The 14,163-nt window shown below is 39.8% G+C and overlaps 1 protein-coding gene across 1 annotated transcript in view; it reads right to left on the bottom strand.

Annotated features, from left to right (window-relative positions):
- LOC116036927 (glucocorticoid receptor) overlaps positions 1-8,679 on the bottom strand; it is a 70,956-nt gene extending 62,277 nt beyond the window's left edge. The window contains exons 1-2 of the mRNA XM_036008699.1: positions 8,181-8,679; positions 5,058-6,292 (exon numbers count right to left, since the gene is read on the bottom strand). Coding sequence (XP_035864592.1) covers positions 5,058-6,283 — 1,226 coding nt within the window. The 5' untranslated portion in view covers positions 6,284-6,292; positions 8,181-8,679. The remainder of the gene's footprint in view (positions 1-5,057; positions 6,293-8,180) is intronic.
- Between the last annotated feature and the right edge of the window lie 5,484 nt (positions 8,680-14,163).

Genomic DNA, 14,163 nt, shown 5'->3' with positions numbered 1-14,163 from the left:
AGTGTGTAATTGCAATTTGTTTAGAATCATTCATTTGGACAATAGAGTTTAGTGAAATGATGATATGATCATCACGATGCAATTATGATAATGTCAGCCAAACCTTGCATGTTGTCTCGTGGTTTCTAGAAATGACGTGTTCACAAACTGTCACGCAAGTGACAAATTATGATTCTATTCAGTCACCCACTTTTGCTTTAGGGTGTGATCACTTCAGTAAATTAGTACCCACAGATAGAAACAAAGCAATGCAGTCACAATGCCTGGTAACAACAAAGACAATACTGCATCTCTGTCACCTCGCCTATGATTCGACAAGCACAAACACGTAAAAAGAATGCAACTGTATTGAATTAAGCCGGTCAGACATTGTCACACATTACCACTCATGCCAAGCTTTGAGTATAGCTAAGGAGCAATTAAAATAGCAAGCATTCATCACCCAATGCATACATCTTAATTATCATTATTAACCTGCTTATTCTCATTTAAGGTACAACTTAAACACTACAACTTGTGTTTAAGTTTCTGCTGAATAACGTCTACCTTCTATTGGCCCCTTGATCTGTCCCCAAAACTGTTAATAGGCTGTCGACTTTGTTCTGAGGCATTATTCCGAGGCTTCTATCCAGAAGAAGGCTCCGATGTTTCTCACACAAGTGGCAACCTCCAGTGCTGAAAAATGAAAACAATGCGGAAGTGCCAAAAACTGCAGTTCATTGAGTGGCCACTTCGGTGTTGGGTGTTTTAAGCCCCCAACGCGTTCAAAAGTTAACGTTCAAAGAAATCACATCAAGTAAAGTATAGGGGGTACAGATTACTGCATAGCCTAGCATGTAAAAACTTTAAAAACACTATCACCTTAATCTAAATATTTACAATAATCCAGTTATTATTGTTATAACTGTACTAGTCAAAACACACCTTAACGTATGAAAAAACAAACAAGAAAACACTTAACAGCACATAAACTACGATTATTATTATTATTATTATTATTATTGAGCATGGAAATTATAAACATAAATGACATTAACTGTAAGTCTGGCACTTGATCCATAAACCCAAGATTAGCATGTAGTGCACTAAAGTAGTCTGAACACAAATGACTCAATACACCTCCTTAGTGGAAGTCTGTGCATTTTCTAGTTTTCTATTTAGTCAAACTGGATTTAAAAATGACAATTAATGAGAATATTTTCATTTTTTTTTTTTATTAATAAAATAACCCAAAACATTTTAAGTATGTTCTGTCATCTATTATTCCATTACTTTTCCTGATGTTTTAGGTTTTTGCTGTGTTATCGTTTCAGTATTGAGATATTTAGGCAGGTACCAAAGTCATAATTTTGGTATCATGACAAGACTAGTCCACAACAGGTTGCTCTGCATGTAATGTTCTAATGTGTAAAAAATGTGTTATAAATTTACATTTGCAAAACAACAACACATTTAAAGATATCTATTGAAGATATTCATTCTAAAGTGAAATGTCTACCTTGGGAACAGTGTAAGACCATAGACTGTATAAAATATGGATGTAGCCTCTGTGAATTCACCCATAGGTTTCTGAAGAGCCAAAATTAAGCTCAAAGTAGGCGGCTCCCGGTGGATCCTGCCATCGCCATATTGGCAGTGCCTGATGTTGGCTCATCCAAAATGGTGTCTTAAGCCCCCAACGTCGACTTCAAGGCAGCACTGCGACCGTTGACTTAGGCACTAAGGCACTTAACCCTAACCTTAACCCTAACCATAGCCTAATCCTAGTGCAACGTTGGGGGCTTAAAACACTAAACACCATTTTGAACCACCACAACTTTACCATCAGCAAACCCCAGTTTAGCAGAACACAATACTATGTTATGATGCATTGGGGCAGGGACGATATGCTTTTATCCCGATTCGATTTGTATTACAGTTTTCATTTATTGCGATTCAATAGTAACAACCGAATGTAACCGCAACCGCTAGAGTCTAATGTAATCAAGCGGTGTCTTGGTAACTGGCGGGGGAAGTAAACGCTCGATCACCAAATAAAATCAACAAATAATCGTGATAATTAATCATGATCTCAATATTGATCAAAATAATCGTGATTATCATTTTGGCCATAATCGTGCAGTAATGCAGCATACAACCAAAATGAAATGAAGCACAAGAAATAAATGTATATCTACTTAATGGAAGGAGTATCATGCTACTTAACTTTATGTTAAACAATGAATCTTAAACAATGTTTCAAGAGCCTTATTTCACCCTGGGCATGAAGCAACATTTTTCCATTTGATTACATAATGAGAGGCTTGAGTCAAGAAATGTGAATGAGCCAAACTGTGTTTCAGCTGTGCTGAGACTTCCAATCGAACAGCTAGGCGAACTCCAATATATACAGTACAGTTCATCGAGTCAGTTGATATGCTAACTCATGTGATAACCAGGGAGCCAGTATTTTTTCCCTTCTCATTCCTATTTCACCTTTATTTTTTTATTTTTTGCAGGCAAGTCATTAAGAACAGGTTCTTATTTACAATGGCCTACTTTGAGATATACTAAGCATCATACCTACACATCAAATAATGCAACAGCTTACAATCTACAGTATATAGAATACAGCAGTGTATTATGATGTCATAGTTTGCTATGTTATGTTGGATTGCATAATGTTGTGTACAGGTCCTGTGCATTAAGAAATCTTAGAGGCACATTGACACAACAGTATGCGTCTATAGTAAACCTCATAGTCTGAATCTGAGACCCAAATTCTGTTTCATGCAGAGCTGAAACAATTAGATCAAGAAGTTATTTAATGGAAAGAAAATTAATCTATTCCTTTTTCAAGCAAAAATTAAATTTAAAAAGTATCATTGTTGCACCTTCATCATCATCAACTTGTGTTATTCAAACTGAACTGCATGGCAATATTAAGTCTGATGACTGGGTCATCTTTAAGTAGTCTTATTTTACGGGATATTTGGTCATTCTAATCTAAAAATAAAAAGAGAACATGATAATTTAAGAAATGAGAATACTTGCCAAACTATGCTTGTTTGTCTGTCCGTTGGTACAACAACAAATGTTTGGCTGGTGCAGTGAGCAGCAACGTACCAGAAAGTCGCTCGGGTAAAACAGCAATGTGGCACAGATTCTTGGCATTATCAAATTCAGTTTTTCAAAACAACATTGTTTGTTGTTTGATTGACTTAACAAGTGCAAGTGAAGACACTTGTTGTGGCCTGACCAGAAAAGCAACACAAAAAAAAAAAAAACAGAAAAGAAAACATCATGAACTGATTAAAATGCTGCTTATTAGGATGCCATCTTTGCGTTTTTACAAAGCTTTGTCAATTGTCATCAGTGTTTGTGGTAACAATCAAGTCCACTATAGAAAAGATGACTATGACTAAGAGACTTTTCCACAGTTTAAATTGGCTAACAGCACAACAACACAGGAGCATATCAGTGTGACAGCAGGGAGATAACAGAAGCTGACACCCATGTTCATCTTTGACTTGTTTACAAAGCAGCCTGAGCCTCTCACACCTCAATGGCTCTTTCAGAAGGCCAGTACTGATTCACATTATTAATCAAACACATCTTGTGATCTGCCCATTCAAGCTGACGATCACAAAGAAGTGCATAAAAAGCAAATAAATCTCTCTATTTTTAAAGTTTTCCTCACGCCGAATTGTGTTAAAACTTTGATAGAAAGCTGAAGAGAGGGCGTGTCCACCAGACACTTTTCATTCTCGCTGTGCTGCACGCACATGACTTTCTCCCAGAACTCATTTATCTCACATTAAAACATGACCATACTGCATCCTCAGAAATGCACACATCATGATTTCTTAATGAGTCATTTCCTGTAGGAATGACACATTTACGTAACTCTGTGATATCTTTAAAACAAGCACCGTGTTACAAAACCACTTTGGAAAAATTCCAGAAGGTGGAGCATGGTGAAAGTAGGATGAGTTACTGCGTATGGGAACAATTTCACAATTGTGCCCAAAACATATTTTCAACATCTGATTCCGAGCGTGTAACCTGGCAACTAATTCATCACCTTTTTCTCTTATCTGCCTCTGACAATATTCAGGTAAATGAAGGAGAAGGTTTTCCTATATTTCATTTGTCATTACATTCCTTAAATGTGAGGTGAGTGATGTGGATGAATTGGAGGAATGTGTGTCCTGCTGTGTCTGCCAATTGGAAGCAACAAGATGCCAGATGCCCTCCACCCCAGGGGTTCTAGCACTTTCCTCACAAAGAATAAATGTCACAGACAAACATACAAGAACACCCGAGTACTCTTTTTTGGGTCTTATTGGAGTGAGTTTTTCTTTTGTGCTAGACTCACCCTAGAAAACTCAGGCCTAAATGCTGTGAAACGCACCTAGTTCTTTTTTTTTTTTACACTCAAGGTGTCCTGCAGGGTACTCATGTGCACTAATACATCACTCTGAGCTTGATTTGATTTCAGGAGCATAAACAGAGACAGGATATTTTCTGTGGGGTTGCAGGAAGTGCAAAAAAAATATAAAAGAAAATAACATTCTCTCGACTGTCAGGTCTAACTTATGATTCCCATATTTTTAAATCAAATGGCAGTTAATGGAACTTATTTCTGGCTAACATGATTTACTCTAAGCATTGCAGTGACACAAAAAAGGGCATTAAAAGTCCAATCCAGTGTGTTTGGCCTTTAGGCTCATACTGCTAACAGCTTCTGTTCTCAACATATCTTCCAGACAGCTTTCTTTTTCCTGACACAGAGAAAAGGTGGCAAAGATTTCCAAAAACAAACAGGTCACTGAGTCTGGATCACAGTGCCTACTCTGAGAAAACGTATGACCACTAAGACTACAGTACAGCATGAATAATCTTCAACTGAAATTTGCACTGAAACTTGTAAATATTTTTGACATTTAACAAGGTCAGCAAATACCTTCAGAGCACACAAATACAAAGTCAAGCGTACCATGAATGAAAGCAAACACCAAACCCGCCACAGAGAGAAAAGTAAACAGGACAGGATAAAGTCATTCCATGAGACGTACCTGGAGAAGCTGACAGAAAAATTTGCTGCGGCGGAGGGGATCCCATCGTCACCCCTCTGTAACCCGGACAACTCTCCAAACCTGTTGCCCCTGGCCCAGTTCTCCCCCACCAGAGGGAGGTTTGGGTAAATGCCAAAAGGCTCCTGGTCTTGTTGGGACACTGTGGAGGACGGGTTGGCTCTGTAGTGGTAGCTAGGTCCTGCACTGAGGGCCATAGACGACGGCATGGCGCCTCCTCCATGAGGAGAGCTCATGCTGCTCTGGAGACACTGCGACTGGCAGCAACCAGCGCTGTCCTGCTTCTCCAGTTTCACAACACCGGGAGTACGGATGTGGGTGAAAGAGTTGTCGGGATCCTTCTCTTCCTTAATCATAACGCTGGAGAGAAGTGATGCAGGCTGCTGCTGATGGTGAAGCTGATGTTGCTGTTGCTGTAGAAGGCGGTGCTGCTGGTGTATGGGGTGGTGCTGCTGGCCCGTGCCGTTCACATTAGTACAGTTTACTCCATTACCCACGAGAGGCTTTGTTTCCGTAAGCAAGCCACTGACCGAACCACCACCACCCCTGCTGTAATTTAGGATGTTATCCAAGTGTGCCACTTCTGAATCCAACTCAAAATCACTGATTTCTGGCAGAGAATTAGAAAGGTCCAGGTCCTGCCAAATCTCAGTATCCTCGATTAGGCCACTGCTGTTGCCATCCAAATCACACGGAACAGCGACTGTGTGTCCACTGTAAGTTTCCAAGTCTTTATCCAGAGAAGAATCCCCCTCCTGCTTGATGTGCTGGGAAAAAAGGTTGGGCAGAGGGAGGTTGCCAAGGATGGAGGAGACTGAGGTGCTGATGACAGAGGTGGACATCTGGTTGAGATCGGAAATACTCTGTTTCAACAGCGGCAAGTTGTCCTCCATGTTGAAAACACCAATATCCCGGTGTTGTTTCTGCATTTTGATGATTTTACCCTCCTCTATGTCTGACCCCTCACACAGGACATGATGCTGAGGGGACTCAAAGAGGCCTCCAAGCTCCCCCTGGTCTTTGGTTTCACCCTGTCCATTTGGGGCCACTGTGGGCTGGGGCAGAGACCCGGGGCCAGACAGGTGCGTTGCAGACTGGAGCCGTGAACCAGCTGTGTCATCCGTATCTCTGCCTACTCCGGCTCCTGTCATCCCAAATGTCAGGCTGTCGTCTTGATTACCGTTGCGCTTTAGTCCACCCTGATCCATTTCTTTATCCTGACAGGACAGTGAGGGTGAGGCAAAGAGTGCACAACACACACAGAGTGAGAGAGAGAAGAGACAAGGTTAGGCTAGAGAACAGAGTTTATGCTGGATTAGATGATACATACACAGTGGCTACTATATACTGTATATATATATATATATATATTAATATTGATCGTTCATTGTGATAGGTGTCTTTAAATATCGGCATTAACAATTTGTTTTGGTTCAGTTGAAAAAGCACTAACAGTGCAAGGCTCACATCTACCATGCCTCTGCCAACGCTATTCTCTTATTTATTTATATTTTTCAAGAAATGACAGCAGCTGTATCAAACAGGCCATCTCCTCCTCTCACACCCACACTGGAGCACTATGGCAAAGACACAAATGGCACAGACCAGGCTGAGCAAAATCAGTCCAGAAAGAAAAGGAGACCACAGCCATTACATACCATAAGTAACTATAATGTTCGTGTTATTTCTTTGAACTGTGCCCTCCCCTCAAATCAAGCAAGAAGTGCAAGACCTGGCCAGACATAACTTGTGTAACAGGCAGTGCCTCTGACAGCCTCACATACAGCCAGCATGTGTGCAACAACATACATCTGTCCAGAGAGATTAACCCACTATGGGCCTCTGGGCATTTGCGGGAGTCACTAATAACTGTCTATGTCCGTTTGCAAGAGAGACAATTCAGTCAAGAGGCCGATTACAAAATAAGGGTTAGGGTTATACATTTAAAATGAAATTAATGCAAGTAGTGCATGTGGCAGCAACATCTCCAAAGGAAAGCTCTATGCTTGTAAGTGTTCTGCAGCTCACTAATTTAACTGTAGATCATTAACCATGATTGCTGCCATATCTGGAGGGGCAGAAAAGAAATGACCAGGCATGCTGTCACTTGGGGCAATTTGTCTGTTTCAAAGTCAGTGCTTCTGACTAAACATTACAAAACAGGCCTAACATCGCTGAGCATTTTGAACTTCGTCTGCCATTTATATGCAGTAAATGTCAAATAAAAAAGCTGTTACCTTGAAATAATGCACACTGAGCAGTTAGACAATTGGATAATTTCCTGAGGATTTCTGATCAATACAATGCAGCCGATTGGCTCTATTTTATCTGTATGTTGCCTCAAGCAGCGGTCGTGACATTCTTAGAAGACATGACTCCATACAGCACATACATAATGCTGATGCTATATGGCCAGCGGTTTGTTTGCAACGCTTCCTTTGCACATATGCTTCTGCTCAGTGGTGTTAAGTTAGTTCCAGTGACTTGTGCGGTCCTGTAGGTCTGTCAATGGTTTCTTTACTGAAATAAGGGATGATGTGTCATTTGTATGGCACTCCCGAGTCCCTGGTGGAGAATTAGGAAGATTTTTTATTTTGGTCATTTCACCACTTTTCCCCCGCCCACACGGCTCTGTACTGTAATCAATAGCCTACTGCATGCAGACTATATGGGACACAATCTTCTCTATAAGGTAGCTGGTGTGATGCATTTTAGAGAATTTAACGATGGTCCTTGGCATATCAAATAAAACATAAAAAGTTGACTTGCTACTTTTCTCACCGAACAGCACAACACATCATTACAGCATTAGTGCAACCTGTTGGCTACGATGGGAAACTGCACTGATCACACGGCTACACAGACGGAGAGGCTGATAAGCTGCCGTTCTGTTGAAGTTTGTGCAACATTTACTCTTTCTTACACAAAAATAAGACCGAGCGCTGGACAAACAGTTATTATCAGTGGGGCGCACGGTACAGAGCTGTCAGTGCGCCCACGCAGCACCGGGGACGCTCATAGTCGGCCTACCCCGTGGGATCTCTCGATATTTCTCCACGGCGATATAATGACAAGACAAGTAGTTGCATTATTAACAGACCGTACCTGTAGTGAAAGAGGAATACGCTCCGCCGATTAGGTCATCTCCAGTCAGTCCAAGTTGGAGAAAAAAAGTGAGAAATAACGCAATTTCCACACAGTCGAGCTCTTGACTAGCACTCCTTCCTTGCAGTAATATTGCGTGGTGAAATGTCAACTGAATTTATTGCCATCTATCTCCCGGTACGGAAGAAAACATCGTCCGCAATATCAACTATTTTATAACTAAAGTCAACAACGTCGTTGACCTAGCTGGAGCTGGCGACGTGCACCGTGTGCGCCGTTTCGCAGATCTGTCGATAACTTTTAACGCACGTCGTCGGTAGGAGGAAAAAGTGATCGATCGCTCACTCGCATGCGACATCAGTATAATTCCGCTATGAATCCACAGATCTGCGGCGCGATATTCTGTTCTTGCGCTATTAAACCCGTGAGTACATTACAGTTATATAATCCAGCAGTGCTGCCCTGGCGCACTCAACTGCAAACTCAGGCAGGGCAGGGCGGACAGTTAGTGAAATGGTGTCAAGCTCAATGGAACAAGTGGAGCGCTTCGGCTTTATCTTTTCAGAATAAAAGCTTTGTTTTTGCAACGATCACAATGATCGTTACACGATTAGCCTACATATGAAAAAATGTTCGGAGCTTTTTCAAAGAAGATACATGTACAACAATGGCCAGGGTTTCCAAAACAGATGGTATCATTATAGCCTTTTGTTCAGTTCTGTTTTTCACAGCGAGCTATTTGGCTTTTATTTTAAAGCAGAATAGCTCAGCTTCCTGTCAATCAGTGGCAAATTGACGCAGCTGTTAGTTTGACACTTGCCAGTGAACGCCCCTTTCCCTACTGAAACTCTCTCTGCTGAGGAATCTGTCAAAACGTGTCTCCGTAGGCCACCGCGTTACCTCCTGGCATGGTGGAGCCAGCTCTGGGTAATAATACCGTAGGCTACGATCTGCTACAGCGTCTTCAACCACCAAACCAAGAATAGTTAGTACAGTTCTCTTTAAAGAGTTCCCAAAGTTCATCATGTCCCATTTGGAGGGCAGGTGGGGGGGATTTCCTTTTTTGAGGGTCAAATAAGGTTCTGAGCAAAGAGGAGGGCAGTCTATTTTTCTTCAAACGAGAGCAATCACGATTTGGCTATTAGAATCCAATACGTTATATCCTCAACTATGAAATGAACTCTTAAAAATAAAAATATCTTCCATAGAGATGGAGTCCTAAAATGTATCACAATAAAATTGCTAGTTTTTGGTAATGTACGGTCTTGATCTACCGTAAAGCAGGTACTTGTATTTAATTACTTGAGTATTTTCATTTTATGGTAGGTCTCACGCCAGTTCATGAAATGGTCACGTTATTTTGATTTATTGATTCGTGTACAGGTCACGAATTTCGAACGTGACTATTTCACGAACTGCCATGACACTGGGCTGGGTAGGCCTACACTTAATACATCCACTCCACTACTTTTTAGAAGCCAATATTGTAATCCACTATATTTATTTGACAACTTTAGTTACTTACTTTGCAGATTCAAATTATCAATAAAAAGGATAAATCAACTAATAAATGATGATGTATTATTAAAGGTTAAGCTAACAGGTATATAAAGTAGTCAAAATGAGATCCACCTTAATCAGCTGCAACATTAAAGTGATGAACACGTTAAAGCGTCAATAATTTATAATCCACTGATTTATTATTCTGAAATGGGCCATTCTGCATAATTAGTACTTTTACTTTTGGTAGGCTACTTAAAGTATATTTTGATGCTAATGTGAAATACAAAGACAATTTACAGTACTTGTAGAGGTGTGAGAGGCTAACATTGTTCTTTATAAATAGACTAATTCAGTTATGGTCTTTTAGGATACAGTGCCAATCCTTTTAATGCATTAAAAGGGCCTCTTTGACAAATTGACCAGTGACCTTTCAGTGACAATAACACCAGTATACAGTTCTGTTGGTCCCCTTCAGCAGACGTCTTCAGTTAGAAATGTATTTTCCTGATGGCACCTTAGTGGACCAGAACAATGGACTAATTTGAGTTATGTGTTCTGCAAGTGTTCTGTGTCAACCTAGGTTAAAAATGATGAAGAAGAAGAAGGAGAGGATAGGAAGGGAAGTGGACAGTCCAGGCTGTGCAGACAGGCACGGACACCCATGCTGTTCTATCTGCAAGAAAAGAAACAAGGATGGGCAGACATAAACCAACTATGCCAGAATAAGAAAGAAGGAAAAGGGGCAGGGGGAAGGGGGGCAGGTGTGGATCTCCATGCAAGTCATTCGATTAGAGGGAGCAGAGTGTGTTCTGTGCATGTGGATGTCTCATTAAGAGCTAGCGTGGCTGGAGAGAGGCAGGAGCTCCCCAGGGCCTGAGAAAACCACACTGTTCTCAAAACATCACAGGGAACACTGTGAGGTTTTAATGCTGGGTAACAATGGGTGATCCTATTTACCAATACATATTAAAAACACTGGACGTGTGGTGCTTCATGTGCATGTATGTATAACTTAGAATTCATGGAGAAATATGTTACTGTGGTTGTGTAATACACCTTGCTCTATACATAGAAGGTTACACTAATCTGTAGAGACAGCTTCATGTGAATATTTATTGATTAATGTACACTCACATGTGCTTGTGACTAATGGAGGCCCAAGTTTGGGTTTCAAATGTTCTTGACCTTTGAAAAAAAAAATTATCTCAGGACAACTTGGACTCATACTTTTAAGTATTTGACTAAATTACAGGTAAAAGACATACAGTATTTAAAGGTCAGCTCATTCAATTCACAATTGATCCCAGGGATGTCTCGTCATGTTGATGTTGCAACCCTTTGGTTTAATTTTCTGAGGATTTGAGATTTCTGCCACCACCCAAATACAATGGAGGTAAAGACAGTCCTTCCAGAAAAATGCTGAGTTTTTTTGTGTTTGTTGCGGGCAAAAATCCTTGATTATGCGGCACATTTTCTTAAAAAATGCGATGGAATATGTGGGATATTTATGCAATTGTATGCGATGAAATTGCGGGAACTTGCAAAAATTGCGGGAACTTGCAAAAATTGCGGTTTCATCATGGCTTCATCGCAGGGTTTGCAGCTTTTCGATGATGTTCACGTCGCGTAATTACGTCACTTCATAACGTTCCCATGGCAACAGTGGAAAATGGCTGCTCTTGTGTGAAGTAAACGCAACATTTTTCAACTTTCTGCTAAGATATATGTGACTTTTTTTTTTTTTTATTATGAAATCATGCAAGCCCTGCATATTTTGCGCTGAAATCTGCAATTTATGCGGCAATTTATGCGCCAAAAGTGCGGCGTATTTGAAAAAATGCGGCCCCCGCATAAATATGCGGACTTTGGCTGTTTATGCATTGAATTATGTGATCGCATAAACGCGATTTTTTTGGAGGGACTGTAAAGGGAATTTTGTTTGTGGTGCTCACAGTATTAAAAAAATGTCTTCATTATGAACTATTTACAGTAACGTAACATGAAAACTTTATATTATGGAAGCAGTGGATATCAGTAGAAAAGTTCTGCAAATAAAACCAAAACCAAACATTTCTGCATAGCTAGAGACCCATCGGGGTGAGTGGGTAAATATATTGTTTGTGATTTAATACTGAACATGTTTAGGGTTCCCTTTAATTCCAAGTATTTATTGGATATGTTCTGCCTTTATTAGACTGTTGATAGGAAATGAGGACAGAGACACATGGAGAATGACATGCAACACATGTGTGTCTGCTAGACTTGAACCTAAGAGGCTGTAGGCAACCAGGGCATTTTATCCTCAATAAAATCCAAAGGGGCACATTTCCAAACTCTGAGTTTTTAGTTTATTGTCAATGAAGGTAATTTGAGTAACAAAGAGCAGACAAGTCCATCGTGTAAGTGGCTGGAAACAAATTTGTTTTTACTCCCCCCTCTGAAATCTCTAACCTGAACACTTGCCAAATTCTGTCCAATGAACAAGCAACTGGCAAGTCCACATAGGCCTTTTGTGCTAAACCCTGATTTGTAATTAGGCTGCAAAGTGAGTATTGAGGCTGAAGCTATTGACCCCTTTTCTTACATAAATTACCACTCTAGAGTAAATTAATATTATTGTAGTATAACAGTATTAGTTAAGTTATACTTGTGAAGAAATCCTGCTGGGGTCCTGTTTAATAAACAATAATATCAGCTTCAGTGTCCTATATTAATTCATCTTCAATCTGTGTAGTGTTATAAAGTTTTGGTACATTTTTCATCATAACTGATCATTTTTAACTGTGGTTAGCAAAGGTTAAAGCAGCGTTATAAATAAAGCTTCGTATTTGGTTTTGTACATTGTTTAGAATGCTCTCTAAAGATAGGTGCCCTGTTTTTTTTATTGAACCATAAAATGTCAGTGCACGAACCTACATAAACCAAATATAAGTGCAACAAAGGTCAACTTTCAAGTCAAGGTTCAGGTCAAAGAAAGAAAGCCAAAAAAGCAACTAGATCAAAAAAATAATTAAAAAGAAATTATATCAATTATTTACATGTTTCTCACCCCCTTCTCTGCATTACACTAAACCATTCACACTCTTCACTCCAAAGGGATTGTTAATATTCACACAGCAGTGCTTACAGTAACACAATTGAGTTGTGTCAGACATTGAGGAGGACGCACAGTGAGAAAGGAAGAATTTATTTTTAAAGGTGAACAGGCAGTTCAAACCCTTTGGTATTTCTTCTCTGAGCCAGAGAAAAGCTGAGCATGACAATGAGTTGGAAACATCTACAGGAGGAAGTGACACATCGAGGAAGGATTTCTATACAAGTTATTGCTCTATGTGAGTGTACATTTGTGTGTACAAACTGGCCAAACAACCTTAGAGCAGAAGCAAACAGTCATCCAAAGAGAGTTCCATCTTGATATAAAATGTCTGTAATTCATCTGACACAAGTATAACCAATGCCTTATGAAAGGTGATCTATGAACTATATTGGATGAAGTATTTGGTAAGCCACATGCTTGATTTAGGAAAAAACTGAAATGTGAAATTTACCATGGCATTGAAATAGACACAACAAAGGACTTAAAAAAAAACATGCATGTTCTTTCAAAACATTTAGTCAAGTCAATTTCATTTATAGCACAATATCACAAATCACACATTTGCCTCAAGGGGCATTGAGGAGTGTCATATATGTGTGTATCATGTAAAAATGTCTTGGAGTTGAATGTGTATTCAGCAGATTTAGTCTTAAATCAGAGCACATACTTTACTGTCAACCTCTGTTACTGTAGTTACAATATAGTCAAACAGGGCTACACTGCCCCTGTTAGACAGGAAGTCCGGATGATAACTTACTATTGCTGAATGGCATTGGCACATCGTCCATCTTTCTGCCTTTCTGTTAAAAAGAATGTGTAAATTTGCATATGTAAACCATAAAAGGTTTTTAATTGTGACTAGAAAGATCACAAACTGATGTCTTAAATGTGCTGGAACCAAATATAAAGAGGAAAGGGCTGGAGTAATGTGCAGCAAACATGTCAGCATGATGCACATTAAAATATGACAATAGGGGGTTCAAATAATTAAGGCAGGAGACAGTTTTCATTCATATTGCCACTGTGTCACTTTATGGACAGTTCTTTTTATGCACAGCCACTTCACTTCACATTAAATATATGTATTGTGAACGTGTTTAATAAGTCTCCGTTTATATGAGTATGTTTAAAATTTACCATTACCATCAAACCATCAAACGTGGGAACAGCGTGATTGAGCCAAAAGCACATTCTTTTAAAAGCCATCTATCACTCAGGCTGTATAGATAGCAGTTTAAAAAGACTATATTCTTGGTTGCAATTAAGCTTAATGTCAATCTACGGCTCTGAAACGTCTGTGCTGCAAAACAACAAACTCTCCAGCATGGAAAACTGGTATAGACTGTGGTTAATGGCATGCAAGCTCTCAAATTTCACAATAAC

The sequence above is a fragment of the Sander lucioperca genome, chromosome 13 (assembly GCF_008315115.2).
Source record: "Sander lucioperca isolate FBNREF2018 chromosome 13, SLUC_FBN_1.2, whole genome shotgun sequence".
NCBI classification, from domain to species: Eukaryota; Metazoa; Chordata; class Actinopteri; order Perciformes; family Percidae; genus Sander; species Sander lucioperca.
The sequence above is the reverse complement of the archived record's forward strand: the minus strand, read 5'-3'. Positions and strand labels throughout refer to the sequence as shown.